At 38.0% G+C, this 27742-nt stretch overlaps 1 protein-coding gene across 1 annotated transcript in view; it reads left to right on the forward strand.

The window, feature by feature from the left end:
• The first annotated feature begins 409 nt into the window (after positions 1-409).
• The window catches only part of SEC63 (SEC63 homolog, protein translocation regulator), a 61800-nt gene continuing 34467 nt past the window's right edge, over positions 410-27742 (forward strand). Inside the window, exons 1-4 of the mRNA XM_052645452.1 lie at positions 410-546; positions 16159-16258; positions 23010-23124; positions 24566-24678. Of these exons, the coding sequence (XP_052501412.1) occupies positions 423-546; positions 16159-16258; positions 23010-23124; positions 24566-24678 (452 nt within the window). The 5' untranslated portion in view covers positions 410-422. The remainder of the gene's footprint in view (positions 547-16158; positions 16259-23009; positions 23125-24565; positions 24679-27742) is intronic.

Below are 27742 nucleotides of genomic sequence, written 5' to 3' on the forward strand. Positions count from 1 at the left end.
GGGCCAGAAAACGGAACTGGTAGTGGGGACGAGAAACTTTAAGGGTAGACGCGGGGCCTTAAGGGAGGGTCTACCAGAGCTCGAGGGGCGGAGCTGAGGCTAAGCGGGCAGGGCTAAGGGCGGGACCTCGCAGAGATCTTCGGCTGCGCGCGCCACGTCTCCTTCAGCGAGCTAGGGGAGAAGCGAGGGACCGGGGAGAGAAAAACCGAGCGGGGCGGGAGCTCTCTCTTCTCGCGAGAGCTGGAGACGGCCGCGGCAGTGGCGGCGGCGTGTCCCTGAGAGTAGCGTGGGGGCGGGGAGGAGAGGCGGCGGCGGCGGCGGCGTAGGAGCTACGCCACACGGGGCCGGGGAGCTGGGAGCTGGATTGCAGAGCGGGGTCGTGGCGGCGGCGGTGAGAAGAGGGAGGCGGAGGAGGGGGTGCCATGGCGGGGCAGCAGTTCCAGTACGATGACAGCGGGAACACCTTCTTCTACTTCCTCACCTCCTTCGTGGGGCTCATCGTGATTCCGGCCACATACTACCTCTGGCCCCGAGATCAGAATGCCGGTGAGTCCCGCCGGCAGCTGCCCGTGGACCCGCGCAGGCCCTGCCGGCCCCTCCGGGCCGCGCCGCTCCGGCCCAGCCCAGCCCGCCGCGCTCGGGGTGATACCGCCCGCGCGGCCGGGCCTCGCGTCCAGGCGCCCGCCGCCCGCGGGGCCCGGGCTCGGTGGTGTTTCCCTGGGTGTCTCTCTGGGCTCCTCCCACCCCCTTCATTGTCCTCAGGAGTTTCGCTATGCACCCTCTCCCCTATTGTTCTGGACGCTCCTTACAGCCGCGTCCTGCCCCTTTGTCTTCTCTGCCTCGGGTTTTATTGGTATTTTCCTTTATGGAGAGAGCAGGATGGGATCGCGAGGATGGGAATTGGAAGGTGAGAGAAGAGTTGGCAAAGGAAGAAGACAAGCGTGCAGGCTCCACTCTGAGCCGCCAAGCCACGGTCCTCTTTCCCCGACACCCCCGTTTCCTTGTTGCAGCTGTCGTTACAGATGTTTAGGGCACCATCTGAGTTGGGTGGCATGTATAGGACTCCAGCTGAGCTCCCCAACCGCCCCCCACCTCTCCGTGTCTTTCCCTCGTTGCCTTTTCATTTGTTCACTCACACTGTGGGGGTTGGAAGCAATGATGTTATTCTCCTTAGCAAGAATTAGGCATTTCTCTATTTCCTTCTCTTCGAAGTTTCCTGTTTATGGCGGAAAAAGCGCAAGTATGAAGGAAAGATTAAGAAGGAAGGATTAAGTCTTGTAGGTAGATGGGTTGTGAGGTCGTTGGTCCATTTTCTTTCAGTTCTAAATTTGTTCACTTTGAACGACATCGGTTTAGAACACATAATTAAATAGATTCTTGTCAAGGCATTTTATGTTTGGGTAATGTTTGGATTCCATTTGTTGCACTCATGTTAGGACATATGGCAGGTGATATTCTTAAGACTGATAGAACTGCAAGGCCTTATAATAGGTTGTTTATGGAGGTTGCTTATGGTGCGTTAACATTAACAGGTTTTCAGTATGAACATTTAGGGAAGGTTTTCTGTTTCTCAGGAGCTCTGGTAACTTGAATAAATAGACTCAAGTTGGGTGTGTTGGGGGTCTACGTTGTCCAGGTGATATACTCTACTTTGGGAACATTGTTACCCAGTGAAGCGTTGAATCAACCCGGATCTTATTAAGCTTTAAGACTGATTCAGTGCTTTTGGCTGCTTACTGTTTCACAGGAAAATCAAATAAGTTCAAATATTAAAATATCATGTTGTATTATTCAAAATTACTACTACAGACCCACACCCTTTATTCAAAATGCTTGAGGACAGATATACCACAGAATTTTTCAGATTTTAGAAAGATAATACCTGCCCTAATAAGCCATTAAGGGTCTAAAATATCACTAATAGTCAAGCAAATTATTCCAACAGCAGAATATGACTACTTTTTAAGTGAGATGAATAAAGATTATAAATAGCCTCCTATCAATACAAGTCACCAAATTATTTTCCTGCAAACGTGTAGGCATATGATGATTTTGAATTTCAGAGTTCTTATGGCAGTCTTGACTTTTCAGAGGTATCTTCTATATGAAAGCATAAAAAGATTTTCTTTGCCAGCAGTTATACAACCTTAAAGTTGAGTTTAATCTTTGTTTAGTTTTTTTTTTAAAGATAACACTTTTGGGGGCTTTCAGTTTTCAGGTTGATGGTTGTTTCAGTGTTGCTCTTTTGGAATTGTTGGGCCCATGAGTCCATCAAGAAAGCATGGCGCCATTTCAGGTTTGCAAATCTTGGATTTGAAACACAGAAGTAGCTTGGTCTTTGCTTTGGCATATTTGAGACGTTAATTGAAGTCACTCTGTTAATATTATTACTGGAATCCCTTTTCTGTTGTTGTTGTTTAGTCCCTAGAGTTGCTTCTGACTCTTTTGCTACCTCCATTGACTGTAGCCTGACAGACCCCTCTGTCCATGGGATTTCACAGGCAAGAATACTGGAATGAGTTGCCATTTCCTTCTCCAGGGGATCTTCCTGACCTAGGGATTGAACCTGTGTCTCCTGCATTGGTGGATGGATTCTTCACTGCTGAGCCACCTGGACAGCCCCATTTTGCTTTGACTTTTGTCTAATCGGTTGGGCTAAGTGCGCTTATAATTAATACCCCTTTTAGTAGTTGAAGGGTCCTGTTTATCTTACTCTCTTGGTTGTTTGCAAATTGGCTGAATAAGATGACTAAATACTTTTTCTGACCATTACGAAAAAGATTCTGTTTGAAATAATAATATGGAGGGGTTTGGGTTTCCTTAGAATAGTGGTTCTTAGCCCTGACTCCTTGTTAGAATCATTTGTAGGAACGTCTAAAAACACTTAGACCTGTCACCAGGTACTCTGATTTAATTGGTCTGGAGTGAGTGTGTGTATTGGTTTTTTACAAGGTTGTAAATTGTAGCTAGGTTGAGTTGCTAAGGTAGGTAGTCGTCTTTAGTTGGAATTTTCATTTCGGGAGGTGGCATTTTTCTTTTGATATGGGCACTTTGATAAAAACAAAAATGTCTCTAATGTCTTAACCTTTTGGTTTTACCAAGCTAAGAAGCCCTTAGAGTAAAACAGTGCTATAAAATAATGTAGTTGAAGCAGAATATTTTTGTTAGAGTAACTTTAATAGGTTTACAGTGATACTTGACAAGAGAAAATTAATACTGTAATTATTAGAAATTCAAATAATCCTGAGAGGACTTCTATTTTTTCCATAGGTTAAGGATTAGAGACCATGTGAATTGAGATAAAATGTATCATTACTTTTTCCCAAATTTGGGGTTTTTTTTTGATTGCTTACTTTTCAAAACTAGTTTTGAAACCTGGGTCTGCCAATTACTGTGTTAATCTGAGGCAAGTGATTTAACTTCTCTATGTTTTAGTGTACTCATTTGTGAAATAGAGACAGTAGTTATGTTCCATAGAATTAAATTAATAAAATAGGTATATGTAAAGTGTTTAGAACAGTGTCTGGCACATATTGGGGCTGTTAGGGCCTGCTGTTTTTACTGGTTACTTGGACTTTCTGGAACAATTTGATTTGGTACATTCATGTACTCAGATTGTTTGAAAGGATTAATGAAACTTTTTTTAAAAGTTGCATTTCTTTATTCTTTGTTCCTTGCCTCTCAGATATGTGCAAGTGATTTAGCTCTCTGACTTGGGAATGTAAGAGTTCACTTTTAGTGCTTAGTAGTAAAGTGAAAAAATCAGAATTTGAAGTTAGAGGTTTGGGGTTTAAGTTCCAGCCTAGTCCCTGATTAGTTGTTTCTGAACACTTATCCTCATTTTCTAGGGGTAGTAATAATAAACTGCCCTACCTACCAAGAAGTGATGATGAGAAGCAAAGAAATAAATGCATATAAACATGTTTGCTTTAAAACTAAATGCACTGTAGAAGTTTGTTCATTTTGCAAGTTATTTATAGAGCATAATGGGCTTCCCTGGTAGCTCAGTGGTGAAGGATCCACCTGCATTGCGGGAGACCTGGGTTTGATCCATGGGTTGGGAAGATCCCCTGGAGGAGGAGATGGCACCCTGCTCCAGTATTCTTGCCAGGAAAATCCCATGGATAGAGGAGCCTGGCGGGCTACAGTCTGTAGGGTTGCAGAGTCAGACCCGACTAGAGTGACTGAGCACGCACATAGAGCATGTAAGACTTTGTGCTAGATGCTGCTTCCAGGTGATAGGTCAGGTTTTTAAGGGCTTATAGCTTTGTTCTTAATAAGTTACATATACTCAATGCAGAAAAGATCAAAGGGACAGAACAAAAATTGCTTGTAATTCTGTCACCCAAAAACAGGTAAAATATTTTGGTGTGGGCATCTCCTTTGAGATGACTTTAGATGTAGTCCCTTTTCTTATGGGGGAGATCCCACATCCCCTTCTAATCTGAGGCAGATGATTGTAATCCTCATGTCAGGTGCTACAGCTGTTCATTGAATGTTTACTAGCCTCAAGGATGGGAAGTGCTGAATGCACTCACTGTATCACTTTGAGTTAGACTCAAGTGTTATCCCAATTTTATTAATGAGAAAATAGAGCCAAAGAAGAGCTAACCAACTTGCTTAAAGCCATATTGCTGCTAAGTGGGAGATTGGTTGTTGGACCCAAATTCATCTTGTGCCAAAGCTTCTCTTGCTAGCCACTACCTTGTACTCTGTCCGTAATTAGTATAACACATTATAATAAGTATTAAAATGAGAAGTGGAAAGCGCTGTGTGCAAGGGAGTATATTTTATGAATGTTCGTATTCCGCTTAGAACATACAGTCTTCCTAAAATTTTAGATTTTGAAAGGGGTATTAGAGATCTGAAAAGTTTGACTCATTTTAAAATCAAGTCATTGTCTCTGTTCTGTCCAGACAGAAACGGTACCAGACATGAGCATAGACACATTTAAGTTCCACACAGTAGAGGAAACCAGCTGAAAACTTGGCAGTACAAATTTAGGTTTTATAAATATGGTGATAAACATTGGGATTAGTAAATGCATTACATAAATTGTTTTTATTTAAAGGTCACCTTACATTCTTGCTTGATCTTGGAGAACCTGAAAGACAAAGATAGGTTTATTTTCATATCAAATAAAACTTTCAGATGTTCGTTCCCTTAATTATACTTTTTGTTCAGAAATTAAGAAGTCCAGACAAATGTATCCAGGCTTCCCGGGTGGCTAATCTGCCTGCCAGTGCAGGAGATGCAGGTTCAGTCTCTGCATGGGGAAGATCCCTTGGAAAAGGAAATGGTTACCCACTCCAGTATTCTTGCCTGGAAAATCTGATGGACAGAGAGGCCTGGCGGGCTACAGTCCATGGGGTTGCAAAAGAGATGGACACCACTCAGCAACTAAGCAACAACAACAACAAATGTATCCATATTGTACTTGGACTTCATTGAAAAAAAGTTTCCTTTTACCAGACTTTATTGATAATAAATATATTTACACCATCTCACCATCACATTGTTTGCTTGAAAAGCATTATTGTTCATTTTCTTAATAAGTGAAACTAAGTCTCCCTAGAGCCTGAGTTCCTCTGCAGAGTTTATGATTAACCTCTATCCAAAACTATTCCCTTCCTTGTCCTGCACCTATTCTTTTCAAGAGTGAAGAGTATCAAAGAAATGGGGGATTGAAACCAAGCAGGACCCTGCAGGGCCCTCCCAGGTACAAAAGCCCCTTGGTGTTCCCCATTTCTTGTTTGTAGAAAAAGACTTCAGTCTCCTGGGCCTTCCTTGAAATCCATAGAGCAGGCATAGGTAGTTACTTAAGTAGGGAAGTGAGTGAATGCAGAAACAAAGGAAAAGAAATTAAACAAGAAAAGTAATGACAGTAGTTCATGGGTAAAAATAGTGCTAGTTCGTCCTCAAGGAATATACAGAACAGTCTGAAGGATATCTTGGAGTTGTTCTTCAGGAACTAAGACACGCATCCCTGAGGTGACATTGGAAGGTTGATAGTTGAGATTCCTGAAACCACTCTACCTCACTACCAGCCAATCAGAAGAAAGTTGTGTATCCTGCAACCCTGAAGCCCCCAGAGGTTGCCTTTAAAAACCCTTGGAGTTTGGGTTGTGGAGTTTGGGTCTTTTGAGCATGAGCTGCCCCTACTCCTTGCTTGGCATCCACAGTAAACACTGTAGTGTCCTTCACCACAACTAGTATCAGTAAATTGGCTTTGCTGTGGTAGGTAGGTGAACCCAAAGTTCGGTCTGGTAACATAAGGTGTTCCTTACATTTTGAATTACATTTGTGTCAGTATGGATGAAGGAATTTTCTCATGTGTATTCCAGATGTTTTTTGCTATAGATTTTTGCCTGTTTAGTTAAATCTAGTAGTTATTGATTGAGCACTCACTGTTTACCTATATAAAAACAGCCGACAGTGCAAAGAGGCATGCAGTGTAATTATAGTCTTTTGTTAAAGTTTATAACCCGGATGGGGTGGGAGAATTAGAATTAGACAAATACAAATTATTATTAATATATCTAAAACACAACAAAGAAAATGTAAGAAAAGTGAAAATAAGTGCTATGGAAGTTAGCTGGATAAAGTATTTGCATCTAATTGGTGGTAGTTGTCAGTATCTAGAGGTGAGGAAAGTCTCTTTAGAGTTAGGTTGATTTTGACTGGACTATTAAAGGATGAGGGATTTCCCTGGTGGCTCAGTGGTAAAGAACCCTTCTGCCAGTGCAAAAGATGGGTGTTTGGATCCCTGCGCTAGGAAGAACCCCTGGAGAAGGAAATGGCAACCTACTTCAGTATACTTGCCTGGGAAATCCCATGGACAGAGGAACCTGGCGGGCTACAGTCCATGGGGTCACAAAGCAAAAGAGAAAATTTGTAGTTTTACTGTTTTAAGTGTACAGTTCAGTAGCATTGATTAGGTTCACAATGCGGCACAACCATCACCAGTTTCCAAAATTTTTCATCACCTTAAATAAACTCTGCCTGTTGAGCAATAGCTTCTTATTGTCCCTTTCCTTCGGCCCCTGGTAAACTCGATATATATAGACAAAACTATATAAATTTGCCTATTCTAGATATTTCATATAAGTGGAATCATCCAGTATTTGCCTTTTCATGTTTGGCTTATTTCATTTAGCATTATTTTTCTAGATTCATCCATGTTGTAGCATATATCAGAACATATTTCTTTTTATGGCTGAACAATATTCTGTTGTATGGATATAGCCACATTTTAACTCACTCATCTGTTGATGAACACTTGGGTTATTTCTGTTCTTTGTTGTGAGTAATGCTGCAGTGAACATTGTATACAGATCTGTGAGTTCTTATTTTCAGTTCTTTTGAGTATATTCCTACGGGTGGAAATCCATTTGTCCAAGCAGTATTTATTGAAGAGACTGTTCATTTTTCACTGAATGAACACAGTCTTTTCAAGAATCACTTGGCTATAGATGTGAGGGTAGTATCTGTTTTTTCGTGGGATGATTTATTGAGCATAGTTTACCAGTGAGGACCTCAGTATTAGAATACCTCTAGGCTGATACCTTAACTTCTTTTCCATCTGTACTTCTTCCTTTGGTGATCTCACCCAGTCTCATGACTTTAGGAATCATCTATGTGGCTCATAAAAATTACATTTCCCAGACTTACATTTCCAGTCTAGAACTCTTCTTGAACTCTCCACATTTCTATTTGCGTATCTAATAGAGATCTTACTGTGCAAAAAACCAATATGATTTCTGTCCATTCTCCCAACCTTCCTGACCTATATAGTCTTTCCCATTTCAATTAATCACAACTGTTTCTTCAACTGTTCTGGCCAGCAGTCTTGGAGTTTCTCTGGGCTTATCTCTGTCTTATGTGCCACTTCCAGATGTTAGTGTGTCCTGTTGGCTCTACTTTCAAATTACATCTAGTCTGACCATTTCTAATTGCTTTGCTACCATCACTGTCCTGTTTTATAGCCTGGATTATTGTTAGCCTCCAAACTGGTCTCCTTGTTTCCACCCTTGCTCCTTGCAGTCTGTTCTCGAAATAGTAGCACAGTGATCCTTTTTTAACTGAAGCTGGCTCATGTCAGTCACTCTTGGACTCAGAACCCTTTAAGGCTCTCCCATCTCAATCTCAATAGAAAGTAAAGTCATGGAGTGGTCTGTGAAATCCTTCATGAACTTTTGTACGTCATTTCTTGTTCCTTTCTCTCTTGCTCCTTCCATTCCAGTCATACCAGCTGCTCTGCCGTTCTCAGGGCACGTGAGGCGTGCTTCTGTTGAGCCTTTATGGTTATTGCTTCTTGTGCCTGGAATGCTTTTTCTCTAGATGGCCTGTTGTGATCTTCCCCATCTCTATTATGGCCTTGCTCAAATGCCATCTTCTCAGTGTTGCCTTCTTTGAGCACCTTATTTAAAATTGTTAAGTTTCTTTCTGCCTGAAAAAAAGCTCTTCCCTTTTTCTGTTTTATTTCTCTTCACAGCACTTATCATCTTCTAATATACTATAAAGTTTATTTAAATTTTTTACTGCTGTCTCCTGAACTGGAATGTATGGTCTGTGAGAGCTGGGACTTTTATATTGTTTTTTGATGTGTCCTCAGTGTCCAGAAAGATCTGGGCACACAGTAGGTACTTACCAATATGTACTTAATAAAGGACATTTAATAATGTTTTCTAGATAAAGGAATTCTGTACATTCTTTACAAATATTTATATAGTGCCTGTTATATTCTTGGCAGCTGGAAAGGGGAGGGGTGATTATGTATAAGAAAACAATGTCTGCTTCCAGGAGTTGAGTGCAGATTAATAAAAATTGACTTTATTACTGGCTGCTGAAGAATGGTGGTGCTATTCATGCAAACTGCTGAAAAAGAATGTATAGTCCTACTTCTTTTTTTAGAAGAGAGCTATATAAATGTTAAAAACTTTAAATTTAGTAATTCTACCTCTAGGACAGTGATCTAAGGATATAGCTCTAAATACAGGACTAGAGAAAGATAGTGTGATATTGTGGCTTAAATATATTTTGGTCATCTGAATGACCAAATATGTACTTCTTATATACATTTATGTATAAGCTCCTCGCCCTTCTCCAGACCCTGCTCTATGCATCTCTTCTATTTGTCTGTTCATGAGTTGTATCCTTTTATAATAAACTGGTAATGCAGTTAAGTAAAATGTTTCTCTGTGTTCTGTGAGCTGCTTTAGCAAATTAAACCAAAGGAAGAGGTTGTTGAAATCCCCAGTCTATTATCTGGGCTAATGACTGGCATCTAAAGTAGGCGGGCTTGGCTGTACAGTCTTGGGGGACTGAACCCTCAACCCTGCTGTCTGGGTAGATAGTGTCAGAGTTGAGTTGAATTCTTGGACACCTAACTGGTGTTCCAAGAATTGCTCATTGGAGGTATGGAGACTTTCCCCACCCTCACTTTGGAAATTGCATCTCAAAGAACACCCTGTATGCCCATAATACCACAAAATTAGAAACAGTTTATATGTCTAATTATATAGGATGGTAGGTATATTATGATGTCTTAATTCATTTGGTTATTAGTAATCATTAAATATTGTTTACAAGTTTCTAAACATGGAGATATTTAGAAATTGAAAAATTAAAACTTCAGCTTTATGTGTCTGTGTGTCTGCATTTGGACATTGGTACATTATACAGTGCCTTCCTTAAATTAGCTTTTGTATGTCCTGTTTGTTCTGCTGTCTGAGAAGCTCTCCCTTGGGCATCTGCTGCACTGGGAATAGTAGCAGATGTCATGTTTACTGCCGAGAAGAGGGTTTTGAGGGTCCTTGAGAGTCTTGATTGAGGCAGCCCCACAGCCCTTCAACTGAGGGAAGCATATTGTCCCTAGAAATTAGTTGCTGGAATTTCCTTGTTCCCAGAAATCTTTCCTGAGTATGTACCATCCACCTTGCCAACTTTCCTTTCTTCCTGCTTCCCAGATGTTCTCCTAAAGAAGACTACAAAGGAAACATATTAAAATGTTATTAGTGATTATTATCTGGGTGTTGGAATGGTGAATGTTTTCTTCCTTCTGCTCTTATGTATATGCTGAATTTACTATATGGATTTATATTAATGTCTAAAAGCTTATTTAAAGAATCTATGGCCAGATTGGCTATGATCTTGAGGAAGACATTCTCAGTACCTCTTATGTCTATGGGCCCTTTCAGCTCAGTGAATTGTTTTTACTTTGGGGTATGTAGTGTTTAAGGTTCCAGTGGGATGTATATCCTTGTGTTTTAAGTTGCTTTTTTTTTTTTTTTTTAAGCTATTATATCTTTAACAGTATTTGAGTTTTTCTATTTCTTTTTCTCTTGGTTTGTCTTAGAAGTAACCTTTGACTTGGGCTATTGATTATCACTTAAATAAAGGTGAAAAGAAAATTAGAGTGCTAATAGAGGATTGGATGAAGAGTAAAGCAGCTAACAGGGTGACTGTGTTGTTGTCTGATGACATGGCAGGGCAGAGAGCGCCCTTTGGTAGGATCTTGGGGCATGCTAAGGAGACATAGCATCCTTCTCAGAGACACACTTGGAGCACACTATAGTTTGTTTAGATTTCTCCACTATCTTGCACCTCTAGTCCAGTTTAAGAAATGTAATTGAATCATTTCTGCAATTGAAACCTCCCATCTTTCCTTAGTATTATCTTCTGGTTTAGAGACAAATGGCTTATAAAAATGCCTGTGTCCTACAGATACGAGGGATGGATGTTTGTTTTTCCTTTGGATCTTGACACTTCCGTAGCAAATTGAACTAAAACAAGAAAAGAACTGGTTTACCATCCTCCCCTGCCTCTAATTTATGTGCTACCTTGCTTTGTCCCACACTCTTTAATACTGAAGTCCTTGCAGTTATTTTATTTGTAGTACTTTTTTTGGTCTGTAAACATCTGTTTCACCAGACTTTTTACTAGAGGATCACCTCATTGGTTGTTTTTAGCTACTCCTTGTTCTTAAATTTTTTAACATTTTCTGTTTAGGAAATATAATCAGTTCTGGTTAACTTAATGAGAATAGGGACACAGTATATTTTAGCTGCTTTTAAGAATTGTCAAGGCAATCTAACTATTCTTTGATTAGGAAAGGCAGTTAAAATGATTAAGTGCACAGGACTGAATTTAAACCTGGGCATAAGTCCTGTCTGTATTCTTTAGTGGTTATTTGCAGTTCCTTTGGTAACCATCTGTAACTTCAGGTAAGTTACTTAATCTCTCTGAAACCTCAGGTTTTTGTTTTGTTTTGAAATATAATCATACATACTGTTGTTGATTAGTCGCTAAGTCACGTCCAATTCTTTGGGACCCTATGAACTGTAGGCTGCCAGGCTCCTCTGTCTATGGGATTTCCCAAGCAAGAACACTGGAGTGGGTTGCCATTTCCTTCTCCAGGGGATCTTCCTTCTCCAGGGATCCGAACCCGTGACTCCTGTATTGGCATGTGAGTTCTTTGACACTGATCCACCAGGGAAGTCTCATGGGATATTTACAAGTTGCTTATAAGTGAAAGCACAATAGATATTTTAGGTTTAGTGATTTATCAACGTATAATATTTATGTTGCCTTGATAGCACACACAGACGTGCAAACACATACAGATAAAAGTAGTGTCAGAAATTTTAACATGTAAAAAAAACTTCTGGATGTGTTAAACTTTCCTAATGTTCTTTGGCCATGTGTGCCAAAGCATTTAGAGGTGAAGTGTCTTGATGTCTTCAGTTTACTCTTAAAAAATGGGGGAGAGAGAGGGAAAGAAGGAACTAGAGATAAAGCCAAGAGTTGGAAAATATTAATAGTTGGTGAATTTAGGTGAAGGGCATTGTTCATTGTAATATTCTTTCAACTTTTCTGAAGGCTTGAAAATTTTCAATATAAAATTTGGGAAAAACAGTCATAGGGAATAAAACATTAATTTTAAGAAGGATGTGTCAGTAGTATAAGAAATGACTTACTAGGATAAAAATATATTACAATTAGGATAAAATTATGTGGGGGCGGTAGGATGAAGAGCTTGTTCATGAATTTCTGTAAATGGATGATGGTGGGTATGAAATTGCTGTGGTTTTCAGATTCCATTGGTACGTCTAAAAGCGATGAAACTTTTATTTTAAAATGTCAGCTTATGTTGGAAATGACATCTTTGGCACCTCTTCAAACGTACAATGAAAATTTCAGATGCCAAATTAGAACTCTGTAAGAAGGTACATGATTTTAAATTCTTTTGTAATAAGCAGGCACACAGATTTGAAGATCACATCTGGCATTCTGCAGGACAGATGGATGTGACTGTTCTAGTGAAGGCATTGTATAGCTTATGAATCACAATCATAATAACCTATCCCCAAACCTGGACTATTCCTATGAACATACAGACTTTATGATTGCTGAGAGCAATCATCATATGTTGCTCTGTTGCTTTCTAAATCATGGAATTATTTGTGGCCTTGTAATTTCCCTTTTCTATAAATGTGAATAATTTCTTTAAAAAGTATAAGTTAATGATATTACTTAGGTAGTTTTTCCTGGCCGTGAAACTAGTAATTCTATAAGCTAGAAGCTTATAAATGAATTTCTTTTTATTCTAAATGTCTTTAAAAGAAACCATCTTGAAGGACTTCACTTTTTTTCCTTAGGACTTCACTTTTTTTCCTTTTCAATTATGGTTACAGGGTATCGAATACAGTGCCCTGTGCTATTACAATAGGACCTTGTTGTTTATCCATTCTATATTTAATAGTTTGCATCTGCTGGTCTCAAACTCCCAAGCCAACCCTCCTTGTGGAAAGATTTTACTTTTGATAGTTACTTTGACTTGAGGTCGTATAGAATTTTGGAATGTGTACTATGAATATTTAGTTGTGCTGGATGCCGCCGTGTTATGTGTCAGCCAAACCCCATACTACTTATTGATTAAATATCCTCCTAAAAGGTTAGGATGTGAATTTTGGATTGAGAGTAAGAAGACAAGGTTCATGGACACATTGTGCAAGACTTTGGGGGCTGAAAACCATGTGTACTTTCTCTTGGACAGAAACATTGGGAGAATATCATTCCTTTGAATAGATCAAGCCATCTGGTTATTAAAGAGACTTCAGCATGTTCTTGTAACATGTTTCCTTGGTTTTATGCTTAAAATGGGAGACTGTGGAGGCTTAATTTAATGAAATACAGATTTTAAAATCTCCAGTGGTGTTTTCAAAAGTGTCTATAATTTAACTGTGAAAATCAGGAAATTAACATTATTACCAAATAATTTTCAGACCTATTCAAGCTTTGTCACTTGTCTCAGTGATGTCCTTTTCAGATGATTTGTTTTAGAATCACACATCACATTTAGTTGACATGTTTCTTTCATGTCCTTCAGGCTGGAACAGTTCTTCAGTTTTTCCTTGACTTAAGATCTTAGGCCAGTTATTTTGAAGAATGGACCCAAAGTTCTGTTGTCTGATGTTTTCTCATGATTAGATTCAGGTTATATATCTTAGAGAAGAATTTCGCAAAACTAATTCTGTGTTCTTCTCTTTGCGTTCTATCAGATGACATATAATTGCATTTGTCTCTTTCCTGGTGATGTTTACTGATCACCTGATTAAGATGGTGCCCATCAGATTTTTTGTATTAAGTTCTGATTGTTGCTATAACAAACCACAACCTCAGTGGCTTAAAATGATAGAAATTTATTCTTTTATAGTTCTGAAGGCCAGACTTGCCAGGCAGGTTTTACTTGGCTTGTCATGGTGTTGGCAGGGCAGGTTCTCTCTGGAGGATTTAGAATAGAATCTTAACTTTTCCAATTTTTGGAGACAGCCTGTATTCTTTGGCTTGTGGCCTCTTCCTCAATCTTCAAAGGATGTCACTCCAACCTCTGCTCTCATAGTCACATCTTCTCTTTGACCCTCCTGCTTCCTTGTTAGGACCTCTGTGATTATATTGGGACCACTCAAATAATACAGAATAATCTTCCCATCTCGAGTGTTTAATTTAGTCACATCTGTGAAGTCCTCTATTTGCCATGTGAGATAATACATTCACTGGATCTGGGAACTAGGATGTGGTAGACATCTTCAGGGGGAGCAGTTATTCAGCATATCACTTCCCCACTGTAAAATCATTCTCTTCCTTTTGTAATATTTTGTGGGGAGATACTTGGATCTCTGGTTCCTGTTAGTGGAGAGTGCTATTTGGAAATCAAGATCTGGGTGCTAGGTGTGTTCACTGCTACTGAGATGTCATTGTTCCTAGGCTCACTTAGTCGAGTTAGGAAGGATGTATGTATGTATGTGTATAGGTCTACATCTGTATTTCTATATTAAAAGATATTAGTTGGTTCATACTGATACCTTCAGTTCCAGTCTTAATACCACAGAGGTCATTTCTTGTTTCCTAGTCATACATGTAACTCACTTCTCTGACATGAAAAACTGACTCCAGTTGTCCTTACTATATTAACTTACTTGATAAGTCTCCTTGCATATTACCACTCTCCCTTCTGCTACTACTCCTCCCCCTTCCTGAATCCCTCTTCCTCTTACCTGATTCTGGTAACTCTTGCCACATAGCGCTCTCATGGGGATTCTTTCCTCAAAGCATGATGGTAACAGGGTAGGCGGACTTGTTAGATGACAGCTTTGGAGCATTCTATTATATGCAGAGTTCTTTTATTTACTTATCTGGTATCTCGTTTAAGGACTTTGGTTTTGTAGGTGTTTTTTTATTTTTCTTGCCATGCCACGTGGCCTTTGGGGATCTTAGGTCCCTGACCAGAGTTCAGACCTGTGCACCCAACAGTGGAAGTGCAGTCTTGACTACTGGACCACGAGGGAAGTCTTGTCGTTTTTTTTATATATTATGAAAAATGTTTTATTTGATATTAAACAGCTAATGATCTCAGTTTTGTGGGCAATATCCAAAGCATTGTAGTGAGGAGCCTGTTGAACATATACCTTCCCTCCATCCGCCCTAATCGGGGTGTTGACCTGGGCCATATCAGTGTTGTAGAGCTTCTTCGTAGATGTGATACTTCGTCTTTGATATCCTTCATGAACACAAGTGTGTTGCTGTCTTCTGTCGTCTTCATGACCAACTCCCTGCTCAGGGGGAACTTGATGGTGACATAATGATTAGGCTTATTGCTCTTCCAAGGGTAATTGGGCTGCCTTTGGAGTGTCGTGGGCCACCCAGAAGGTGGGTAGTATGATCTTCTCTCTTTCTGTGGCTGTGGATGCCTTTTAGCACTGCCTTCCTGGCCTTCCAGGCTTTCGTTTTTGGCTTTGGTGTGACATGGGCTTCTTTCTTTGCTTTATGTACGCTGTCTTCATGGAAAGGTAGATTTTTATTTTAAAACTTAATCTACACCTTTTTTTAAACTTGGGAGACTTATTTAAACCAAGTGATTGTGGTGAGCTTAGTAAAACAGTATATGGTTTGTTGTCTTTGGTTTAATTCCTTTTAAAATTGAATTGCAGATTTTTCCTGGGGACTAGAATAATGCCTTTTGTTACAACTTTTAAATCTGTTTAAATTTCTTCTGAGTTTGTGTGACTTTTCTCATTTAACTTAATTATTTTTATGTTTGAAGAGTATCATTCCTGTTGGCTTCCTTAATAAAATGTGTGTTTCAACTATTCTGCACTTTTTGTTACTTTCTATAGCAGAAGGAGAAGGAGAAGAGAATTTTCTTAGAAACTACTATGTAATTAAATATTTTGGGTTCAAGTCAGGTTTTGTTTTTCAATTAAAAGTTATAACTCACATGAAAAATGATTGCCTGGTAGTTGAATAAAATTTTCCAGATAGATCACTTTTTCAAAGTGGTAGAAAATTGAAACTATCTTGTGAATTTTTCTTAAAACGTTAAGTAGAGAGTACTTTGAGGAGGGCATGGCAACCCACTCAGTATTCTTGCCTGGAGAATCCCCATGGACAGAGGAGCTTGGCGGGCTGCAGTCCATGGGGTTGCAAAGAGTCGGACACGACTGAGCAACTAAGCACGGCTCAGCACAGAGAGTACTTTCATGTTCCAGTGAAGTATTAGCATGATAATGAAGGTTAGTATGGTTTTAACTCTGATTTTGCCTTCACTGTGAAAATGGTTTAACTTATCCCCTTATTTTTCTTTTTGTTTTTTGACAGAGCAAAATCGATTAAAGAATATCAGAAAAGTATATGGAAGATGTATGTGGTACCGTTTACGGTTATTAAAGCCCCAGCCAAATATTATTCCTACAGTAAAGTAAGTAATTGGTTTCAATTAAAAGCAAAAGAAAACATGATTTGTATTTACTGTTTGCTAGGTATCATATGAAATAGGGGTATAATGATGAATGGGCTTCCCAGGTGGCACTGTGGTGAGGAATCCTGCCAATGCAAGAGACACAAGGGAGCCAGGTTCAATCCTTGGTTGGAAATTGCCTGGAGTAGGAAATGGTACCTCACTCCAGTATTCTTGCCTGGGGAATCCCATGGGCAGAGAGGCCTGGTGGGCTACAGTCCATAGGGTCGCAAAGAGTCGGACATGACTGAGCACATGATGATGAATAAAATCTGTGTCTGTAAAGAAATTGTAACCTTAGTAGGAGTAAGATGTGATTAGTAAATTTGGGAACAGTCTGAACTGAGTGGTATAGAAGTTCAAAAGAGAGAGAGGGTACTTCTGACTAGAGGGAGGGGAGAAAGAGAAGTCAAATTTTGAAGGAAGATCTTATATATGTTGTGTCAGGATTTGAATTTTGTCTCAAAGACTATGGAGGAATCTTTAAAAGATTATCAAAAGCATGGAGGTGACATAGTCAAGTTTGCATTTCAGAGTGATTGAAGTTTGTTGATGCATACTATGTGCCAGGTGCTGTACTAGGATTTTGTATGTTACTCGTTAGTTTTATATTAAGTTTTAGGTAGATGTTTTTGCTTTTTCTCCAATGAGGAAACTGAGACTAAGACCAGTGAGGATCTGGTTACCTTTTATTTTTGCAAGGCCATCTGCTTAAATAGACCATTAGCATGTTTAATCAGAGTAGATGTCTTTGATTTTTCAAGGCTTTGTTGGTTAGCACCTAGGCTTTGGATCTTCACCCTAAGTCATCAGTTTAGAGGTAACATGAAACTGAGGGGAAGTGAAAGAGCTGCCATTAGTGAAGGACTGCTGCTGCTGCTGCTGCTGCTGCTAAGTCGCTTCAGTCGTGTCCGACTCTGTGCGACCCCATAGACGGCAGCCCGCCAGGCTCCCCCGTCCCTGGGATTCTCCAGGCAAGAACACTGGAGTGGGCTGCCATTTCAACTTCTTCAGTGCATGAAAGTGAAAAGTGAAAGTGAAGTCGTTCAGTTGTGTCCGACTCAGCGACCCCATGGACTGCAGCCTACCAGGCTCTTCCATCCATGGGATTTTCCAGGCAAGAGTACTGGAGTCGGGTACCATTGCCTTCTCTGTCTGAAGGACTATACCCTGTGAATTACCTACATATATTTATCTGGTAGATAGGAGGGCAAGACCTGGCAGAGGAAATTAGTAAAAGTAGAACCAGTTATTTTTAAATCTTGGTTCAAATGATGATAGTTTTCAACATATGTGTATTACTTAAGGAGACTTATAGTTTTCTTTGCAAGATTTTACTTTGCCTGGTTTAGTTCCTTTGTAAAGGGAGGGGAATCTTAGCTTTAATGGTGTGAAACTAAAAGGCAAAATTAGTGTTTACCAGAGTAGTTTCATGTTTGCTATGTATTCCTTGCTATTGCTTCTCTTTAAATTAAACTTAAGAGGCAGCAAGGCAAAATATATTTGGCTTTCCAGTTTCTTCTCTTTTGGACTTTGGTCAACACATTGTGACTGTCTGAACCTCAATTTCAAGGGAAAAAAACCTAACTTTGTGATGTTCTCTTCAGTAATTAGTAAAGAGATTTACTTAAATTGAATTTCAGATTATTGGATGTTTAAGTAAGAATTAAATAATACTGGTAAAAATACAAATAAGGTCAGGAGCCATCAAAACTTTTTTGCTACTTAACCCTGAAGCCTTCTTTCAAAATTAAGCAGTCATTATCTATTACTTTAATTTCTGGAAGTTGCTTCCAAAATGACTTTTAAGGTATGCTTAAAGAAAAAACACAGGACAGTAATTATTTAAGCCACATGTAGGGAAAATGCTTGTCTTTTCAGGGAAACCAAACATGCTTTTAAAAAACTGGACCCAGAGCATGATGTAATCTGTTATGTTTCTTCCTTTGGTCTGGCTCTCAGGAAATCAGAGGATGGTTTTTATTGGTTGTGGTAGTTTTCATCAGTTCAGGAATTCTCTCATCAACCTCTGCTCGTCCCTTTATCCTTTGGCTCAGAGGGCCAGATGCTGCACCTAGAGCAGTCTAACATGGGGTGTAGTGTATTTTAGGTGCTCTGTTCCCTTTCTCTTCTAACCTTGTTTGCTTTAAAAATTTTACTTCAGTGGTTTTCAGTTTCTCTTTTATCTTTGTTTTTTGAGCTTTGTAGCCTTTTGGGAAAGTTGGCAAAACAAGATGTGGAGTTACGAAGTTTGTATGGAAATAAAATATAATTTAAAATGTTATTTAGCATATTGAGGGTATTAGCAAATTTTGGCTTTGAGTCACAAGTTCCTATTTTAAATTATTTTCACTATTCAGTCAATAAGTAGTTACTGTGTGCTGTGTATGTGTCAAATATTATACTAGGTGCTGATACACTGAGTAACAAAATACTGGCGAGAAAACAAATGATAATAGAGTTTAGTAAGGGTTGTAAAGGAGGGTTGGGGTGCCATGAAAGAACAGAGGGAGGGCTCTTAACTGGCTTGAGACAGTGAAGGCATTCTTGAGTAAGTGAGGGGTCCTAGTTGAGAGCTGAGACATGGGCAAGAGAGTTAGGGGTAACAGCCAAGAGCTGCCATGAATTGTTTGTTTATCATCTGTGAAGCGCCTTTTAGATGCTTTACATACCTTTGTTGTTCCTAAGTCAGGTCCGGCTCTTTGCAACCCCACCGACTGCAGCACGCCAGGCTTCCCTGTCCTTCATTATCTCCTGGATTTTGCTCAGACTCATGTCCATTGAGTCAGTGATGCCATCCAACCATCTCATTCTCTGTTGCCCCCTTCTCCTCCTGCCCTCAATCTTTCCCAGCAACAGGGTCTTTTCCAGTGAATCGGCTCTTTGAATCAGGTAGCCAAAGTATTGAAACTTCAGCTTCAGCAGCAGTCCTTCTGATTCAGGGTTGATTTCCTTTAGGATTGACTGGTTTGATCTCCTTGCTGTCCAAAGGACGCTCAGGAGTCTTCTCCAGCACCACAATTTGAAAGCATCAGTTCTGTAGCACTCAGCCTTCTTTATCGTCCAACTTTCATATCCATACATGACTACTGGAAAAACCATAGCTTTGACTATACAGATCTTTGTCAGAAAAATGATGTCTCTTCTGTTTAATATGCTGTCTAGGTTTGTGATAGCTTTCCTTCCAAGGAGCAAGCGTCTTTTAATTTCATGGCTGCAGTTGCTGTCTGCAGTGATTTTGGAGCCCAAGAAAATAAAATATGCTACTGTTTCCACTTTCCCCCTCTCTATTAAAGTGATGGAACCAGATGCCATGATGTTAGTTGTTTGAATGTTGAATTTTAAGCCAGTATTTTCACCTTTCCTCTTTCACCTTCATCAAGAGGCTTTTTAATTCCTCTTCGCTTTCTGACATTAGAGTGGTATCATCTGCATATCTGAGGTTGTTGATATTTCTCCTGGCTATCTTGATTCCAACTTGTGCTTCATCCAGTCTGGCATTTCTTATGATGTACTCTGCATATAAGTTAAATAAGGAGGGTGACAATATACAGACATGACATACTCCTTTTTTGACATACTCCAATTTTGAACCAGTCTGTTGTTCCATGTTTGGTTCTGTTGCTTCTTGGCCTGTATCTAGGTTTCTCAGGAGGCTAGTAAGGTGGTCTAGTATTCCCATCTCTTTAAGAATTTTCCACAGTTTGTTGTGATCCAGACAGTCAAAGGCTTTTAGCTTAGTCAGTGAAGTGTAAGCAGGTGTTTTTCTGAAATTCTCTTGCTTTCTCTATGATCCAACAAAAGTTGGCAGTTTGATCTCTGGTTCCTCTGCCTTTTCTAAATCTGGCTTGTACATCTGGAAGTTCTTGGTTCACATACTATTGAAGCCTAGCTTGAAGGATTTTGAGTATTACCTTGCTAGCATGTGAACGGAGCACAGTTGTGCGGTAGTTTGAACAATCTTTGGCATTGTCTGTCTTTGGGATTGAAATGAAAATTGACCTTTTCCAGTCCTGTGGCCTTTGTTGAGTTTTCCAAATTTGCTGACATATTGAGTGTGGCACTTTAACAGCATCATCTTTTAGTATGTTAAAAAGCTCAGCTGGAATTCCATCACCTCCACTAGCTTTGTTTGTAGTAATGCTTCCTAAGGCCCACTTGACTTCACACTCCACGATGTCTGGCTCTAGGTGAGTGACCACACCATCATGGTTATCCAGGTCATTAAGACCTTTTTTGTACAGTTCTGTGTACAAAACTTCTTGCCACCTCTTCTGCTTCTGTTAGGTCCTTGCTGTTTCTGTCTTTTATTGTGCCCATCTTTGCATGAAATGTTCCTTTGGTATCTCCAATTTTCTTGAAGAAATTTTTAGTCTTTCCCATTCTATTGTTTTCCTCTACTTTTTGCATTGTTCACTTAAGAAGGCTTTCTTATCTCTTCTTGCTATTCTCTGGAACTCTGCATTCAGTTGGGTGTATCTTTCCCTTTTTTCTTTACATACCTAATCTTATTTAATTCTCAGACCCACTCTAGAAATTGGAAACTGAGCTAAACAACTTGCCAAGATCTCTTAGGTAATAAGGGGTAAAACTGGGATTTGACTTAAGGTAGTTTTGTTCCAGAGCCTATCACTGGATAGGAAGGTAAAACTGGAAGTATTCTAGGTATTCTTTGTCTTTGGGCATGTGGAAAGCAGCTTCCAGTATTATGCCTTTTAATAAGGTTTAGAATACTGATTTGGCCAGGTAGAATGAAATTTGCGTCTGAGTGCCATCTGTGTTTGTTACTCTGAGGTTAGTCAGAACTGAGTATAAAATCTTGGCCACATGCTCAAGGAGTTTGCAGTGAGCCAGAGGAAGAGGGTCATGGTTTATGTTTCTTTGTGACTGTAATCATGATCTTCCTGTTGATCATCTTGACAGCGGTTATGGATTGGGTAGATAATTTGAGTTAAGTCTTGAAGGATGAATACAGTTTGGATATGCAGAAATGAAGAATGGGAATTCTAGGTAGAAAGACCCAGGAGAGCAAAAGCATGATGGTGGAAAGACATAGGGAACTTTGGGAGGTGGCGATTTATTTTGTTTGAAAAACTAGGATGATAAAAGTAAAGAGGTAGGTTGGAATTGGGCCCGAGAAACTCAATCCAAATAAACATGTTTTAAGTTATGTTTCTATCAAGGGAGCTTAAATGCATGAAATGTTTTCTTTTTGTGTTTGAAAACAGATCACTTCGGTTTGTTTGATTGGGATTCCTATGATTCATTTATATCTTTGTTTAACAGTTCCTATCTAATATAACAGATTGTGATACAAAACATATAAAAAATAAAAATTATTCCATTTCATCACTTAAAGATAAACACCATTAAGATGATTTACCTTCTGTATTTTTATTTATAATAAACTTTCTTTATTTACAAAAAATAGGATCACATTGTACATACAGCTTTGAAATCTGTTTTTCTATTTTAACTGTAAAGTAGAGAATCTGCCACAGCAAGTATTTTTAGTGTCTAGATAGCATTTCTCTACTGATCTGTTCAGTACTCTACTGATGGACATTTATATGTGTTTTCAGGTATTAATTATATGTGTTACCACCCTTATACTTTATAAACTTAGTTTTAGTTTATTTACTTCTTAATTTCTTGAAGTGGAGTAGATTGATCGTTTAAAAGGTATATAGTTCTTTAGGGCTTTTGATAACCTTATTGCCAGATATTCTGTCAGAGTGTACATTGTATGAGAGTTCCTTTTTTCCTTAGCTTCTCCAACACTGGTAATATCAATTAAAAAAATATTTTTATTAAATAGAACAGACTGAAGTAGAAAGAAATTATTTCCCCCCCAAACCTATATGTTCTCTTATGTCTTTTTTTAAACCTGTAGTGCACATCTTTCTGTCGTGTTCAGTTGCATCTGACTCTTTGTGACCCTTTTGACTGTAGCCCGCCAGGCTCTTCTGCCCATGGGATTTTTCAGGCAAGAATACTGGAGTGGCTTGCCATTTCCTGCTCCAGGGGATCTTCCCAACCCAGGGATGGAACCTGAGTCTCCAGTGTCTTCTGAATTGCAGGCGAATTCTTTACACATTGAACCATCTGGGAAGCCCACATGTCTCTGTATTTGTTAGCTAAAAATGTTCCATTTTGTGGCTTTATCTTGGTTTATATAATTAGTCTCCTATGAATGATTTAATTAGTTCCCAATAAATGAACATTAAGTTTGTTTCCAACTTTTTATTGTTATGGTAAACAAGACTACTTAAGGCTACTTATCTTTGCACAATTGACTAATTATTTTTTGTAGTTTACCTTACTAAAAGTATAATTGTGAGGTCAAGAGCAATTCTTTTTTACATTAAATGGTTAACTGAATAGTAAGTATTAATATATTTGATCTAATTTAATGCGTCCAGTAAATGAGAGTTGAATTAACTTCTTACTTAAAATTCTGCAAATAGGAACTGAGAATATTACATGCCAGGCAGTGCTAGATTCTAGAGAATTCAAAGGGGCCATAAAGACACTGTTATTATTGTATCTTACAACCCAGTGATTACAGAATTTAAGTCAATAGCACTAATTTAAGTCAGTGAGACTACTTTAGATTATTCTATGCCTTGGTCTTGCCAAAATGTCTTTAGAATCTAAAGGAAACCCAAAGAGTTGTATTTACTTATATTTCACTTATCTTTTTTCTCAACAGGAAAATAGTTCTTCTTGCAGGATGGGCATTGTTCTTATTCCTTGCATACAAAGTTTCCAAAACAGACCGAGAATATCAAGAATACAATCCTTATGAAGTATTAAATTTAGATCCCGTAAGTAGTATTTTTATATAATGTACATTAGTTTAATGATCCCTTGAAAATACTGTAGGCCCACAGCATAAAAGAAATTGAGTTGTGCCTAAAGAAATCAGACACTGATCAGTTAAAAAAGATACCTAATCTATTTTTATTCTGATGCGTGTATATATATATATATATATTTGAAGCTACAGAGGTCAATTACCATCCTATTAAGAGGTGGTTTGTAATTGCTAAAATGTAAAAATATTTGGAGATGAGAAGTTAGTATATTTTTAAAAGACATTTCTAAGATTGGTTTAATGCAAAGTTTGAACCAGGAGGTTTATTTATGTTAGTTGGATAGGACCCTGTTTTAGTTGACACTAAGGCAGTATGTTAAGTCTTTATGTCTAGTAAAGAACTGGTAGCTTTATCATAGAAATTCAGATTAACCTGGAATGTATCTGTTAGGTGACTTTCTTTTTTTTTTTCTTTAACATTTTTAAAAAATTAATTTTTATTGGAGTATAGTTGCTTTACAGTGTTGTGTGTTAGGTGACTTTCTTAATTGAACTTGATTGATGGGTCTAAGTAGAAAATTATTCTTTTTAATTTATCTGTGGCAAGTTAGAACTGAAATGTATGCTAGAGATCATCTAGCATTTTCTTCTGATGGAGGAAGTGAGGCCTGGAAAATCTGTGTTTTGTCTGGGGTCCCACAACTTCCTAGTAAACAAGCTGAACCTAGTGCTCTTTCCATTTCTCCCCGATCCTGCTTTCTTTTATTTCTTGTCTCTGCTCAGTAGATGGCTTGATCCAGAGATTCACATAATGCAAGTAAGGAGTGTATTTATCTTCTGGTTTTCTGCTTTGTAGAAGAAAATTTGCATACCATCTGAATTTTCTTACTGTAATGATCATGGTCTTCAAGAGAGATATTTTAAGTTTTAAAGGTTTGGGGACAATTTAATGCCATAAAAAAATCAATTTGAAAAATTGATGAATAGAAATTGAATCTAATTAGGAAACAACTAAGGTAAACTTACTAAGTTACTTAATATTAAAATGTTGTCAAACAGATGGAACCAGATAGTCTTCAGATTATTTCTTAGAAAAGAGATTAACCTTTGATTTGAGTTTTTTTTTCAGCCAGAATTAATTAACTTGATCATTCTTTGATATTTAAAATTCTCTGTCATTTTATTTTATTTAAATGGCATTCATATATTATCAATCTCACATCATCTATGTGCATGGCATATATTTAGATGTTCAGTAAAATAAAATATATTGGACAGCATAAATATTTTTACTTAAAAATATGTAAGTGAAATTTATAGGACAAGATACATAAGATAAAAACTTCATTTTCTGAAAATATGAGTAGTTCAATATTTTAAGTTCAGAATGGGATGGATTATGTTTTACAGTAGTCTGCTTATTTTTACTAAAAGAAAGCCTTTTCTTTTAGGGGGCAACTGTAGCAGAGATTAAGAAACAGTATCGTTTGCTGTCTCTTAAATATCATCCAGATAAAGGAGGTGATGAAGTTATGTTCATGAGAATAGCAAAAGCTTATGCAGCGTAAGTATTTTAGGACTCATTATACATTTTTAAGTTTTCTATTGGAATAAAATAGTAATCAGTGAAATAATTGTCATATACTTTTTTCAAGTGTTGACCTCATAGGTTGAGTCTTCTATGGAACCTCTGATAACCCTGCAGGGGTAATTTAGCTAAACCTTAATTTTAAGTAACTCACAGTAGTGCTTTTGCCATGTGAGTTGATTAAGTAGTAAGCGATATGTTAATTGAGGTATTTTCAAAGCATACTGATTAGAAGAGGATATACTAACACTTTGCTTTCATTTCTAGGCTTTTTATTAGGCTAGATCTAGTTCTTTTAAATGAGACAAGCATACAAGCTTTATAGCTTGTTTCATTTAAACTACTTAAAAGATGAGTTTAATTTTTAGAAAACAGGATAGAGGATATAAAATTTAGTTATTTCTTGGGTGTTAATATTGCAGGAGATAAAAAGGTAGCTGGATTCTTCAGGATAGGTATATCCCACACAACCTTTATGTTGAATTAAAGAGTAAAATACAAGATGTTATCTGTTTTTTGAGGAAAACTCAGTGATGTACAATTGTGTAAGCTAACTTAAAAAATATAAGTAATAGAATATGCAGATATAATAGCAGGCTGTGAAAGTGGAATATGAATGACAAAAGTTTGGTAAATACTGTCTTATGCATTTTTGTGCCTAATAGAAGTATATTCACTGTGTCTCTTTTCTGTCTACACCCTCCTCCCCAACTCCCATCCTTTGGATGCTTTCTGTGTGAATATGCTTCTGTAATAAAGCAGTACTTGCAGGAGCTTCTGAAGTGTGCTCTACAGTTTCTTTTCTATACAGCAGATGTTCTCCAGATTGCTGTCTTTCAGTTGGTGTGTTCTTTCCCCCTTTTTTCAGTGTCTCCTTCACACATTTACCCTTGTTGCACAAGTATTACAATGCCTTAGTTGCTGTCTTCAGGTAATTTAAGAACTGAAGATTTCCAGAGGTCAGATAGCCAAGATTAATTAGTATTTTTAATTTTAGTGTTTTTGGTACAGTTATTTTCCCCCCCTTAGTTTTCAGGTATTGTCACATTTTCAAGGTCATGATTTTGCTCTCAGGTTACTGGAAATCTGGCTTTATTATGTATGGTCACTATTCTAAAAAGTACTGAAGAACAATATATGGCCTTTGGTTTTAACTCAGTTACATGATCATGATGTAGACTGTTTTGTATGTAAAGGGTCTAAAATAGTTGATGGTCTGTCAGGCAGATGAAGAAGTAGAATGATTACAGGACCCAGAACTCTTGAGTTATTGTAACTTGTACAAGTATAATTAGATTAGTTAAAAGGGTACATTTTACTGAATATGTATGTAATAGGTTTGAGTCATTGAATTGAAGCTGCTGTCTTATGTGTAACTCTAGTAGCCTAAGATACGTATTTCAAGCAACTTGTGGAATGCAGTTATAGACTTTGATCTATAAAGTTTTTCAGAATTTGCCTTGGTTATTTAAGCTAGTTTCTCTTCCCTTATTTGCTCATTATAATAAATAAGTGGGTCATTCCTATTTCTTCAGGCCAAATTGTTTCTTAAAGGAAAGGAGGTATGGTTATTTTTGAGGAGTTAGGCCAGTTTATGAATTCTGTGATTCATTTTTCTGGATACAGTTGGGATTTTGCTTTTGGGTATAGAACCTGTGTTTAAACTATTTTTTAACACACGGGCAGCATGAATTAACATCCTTAAAACTGTTTTAATTTTTACAACCTATGTTTGCATGTATTCCTAGATATGAATACATAACTTAGCTGTGTATAGCCAACTCAGGCCACTCATATATAATTTAGTGAAGGCATTCTCTGAATTAGGATTTATAATCTAAGGTCGCTGAAACAGTATACAGAATTTATGTATATTTGTAAATGTGCATTTTTTTTCCAGGACAAGAGGGGCATAGATTTCATTAGATTTAGATTCCTAATAGGGTTTATGATACAACCTCCCACCCTCAAAGTCAAGGAATATGTTTAGGAAACTTGACTCTCTTTGAATTAAAAAAAAAAAAATTACGTTAGTACCAGTGGTGTTGTGTGAGCTTTTTATATGTAAATTATACTGAAATCACACAGCTTCTAAGTTCTTTAAGTCTTAGAAGTGGTATTATACTGAAGCACTAATAAGTAGCAAAAAATCAGTTGCTTTCTTAAACTGACTTTTAAAAAATTTGATAATTCCTTTGACTGAACAGACTGGTTACACAACAGTTGTACACAGATTGGTTTAATGAATGAGTTAATGAAATTTTAATCAGATGTGTGTGCAGGTTGAAAAATCAAATGCTTCTTTGATGTGAGCTGTGATTTATTTTGCAAATCTGAGGGCACTGAATAGAGAACAGAACAGTTTATGTTCCTGCCATCATTAGAAAGGCAGAAAGGAACAAGATAATTATTTTGGGGAAAAGAATCTGATTAGGAGACAAAAAATTTAAAGAAACAATAGCTAAAGCTCTTGCTGAAGTGGACAATTATACAGGGAAACCAAGGCAAACGTTTTTGAGAAATAGCCCTTCCTTAGCAGGAAAGAATCCTAGCATCACTCCTTATTAACTTGCAGTCTAATAATGCCTTTCCTTGGCTCTTGTATTTTACTGTGGCCTTAGGTCAAATAGTATAAGTGAAGTTACAGTTGAATAAGGACTAAAGACGTCAAGGTGCTCGTTTTCATAAGTGACCAAATTGATAAGTATAAAAATATTTTCAAATCATTGAAAAATTTTGCAATTTTATTAAGGTACTTCTGCATTCTTTCTCTCAACTTGGAGCTTTATTAAATAGAAAATATATTGTATCTTAGGTACATATGCTCTGGGAAATAAAAATATGGCCAAAATTCAGTTCAGCTTAGTCATGTCTGACTCCCTGTGACCCCATGGACTGCAGCATGTCAGGCTTCTCTGTCCATTACCAATTCCCAGAGCCTACTCAAACCTGTGTCCATCGTGTCAGTGATGCCATCCAACCATCTAATCCTCTGTCGTCCTTTTCTCCTCCTGCCTGCAATCTTTCCCAGCATCAGGGT

Source organism: Budorcas taxicolor, chromosome 9 (genome assembly GCF_023091745.1).
Source record: "Budorcas taxicolor isolate Tak-1 chromosome 9, Takin1.1, whole genome shotgun sequence".
Taxonomy (NCBI): Eukaryota; Metazoa; Chordata; class Mammalia; order Artiodactyla; family Bovidae; genus Budorcas; species Budorcas taxicolor.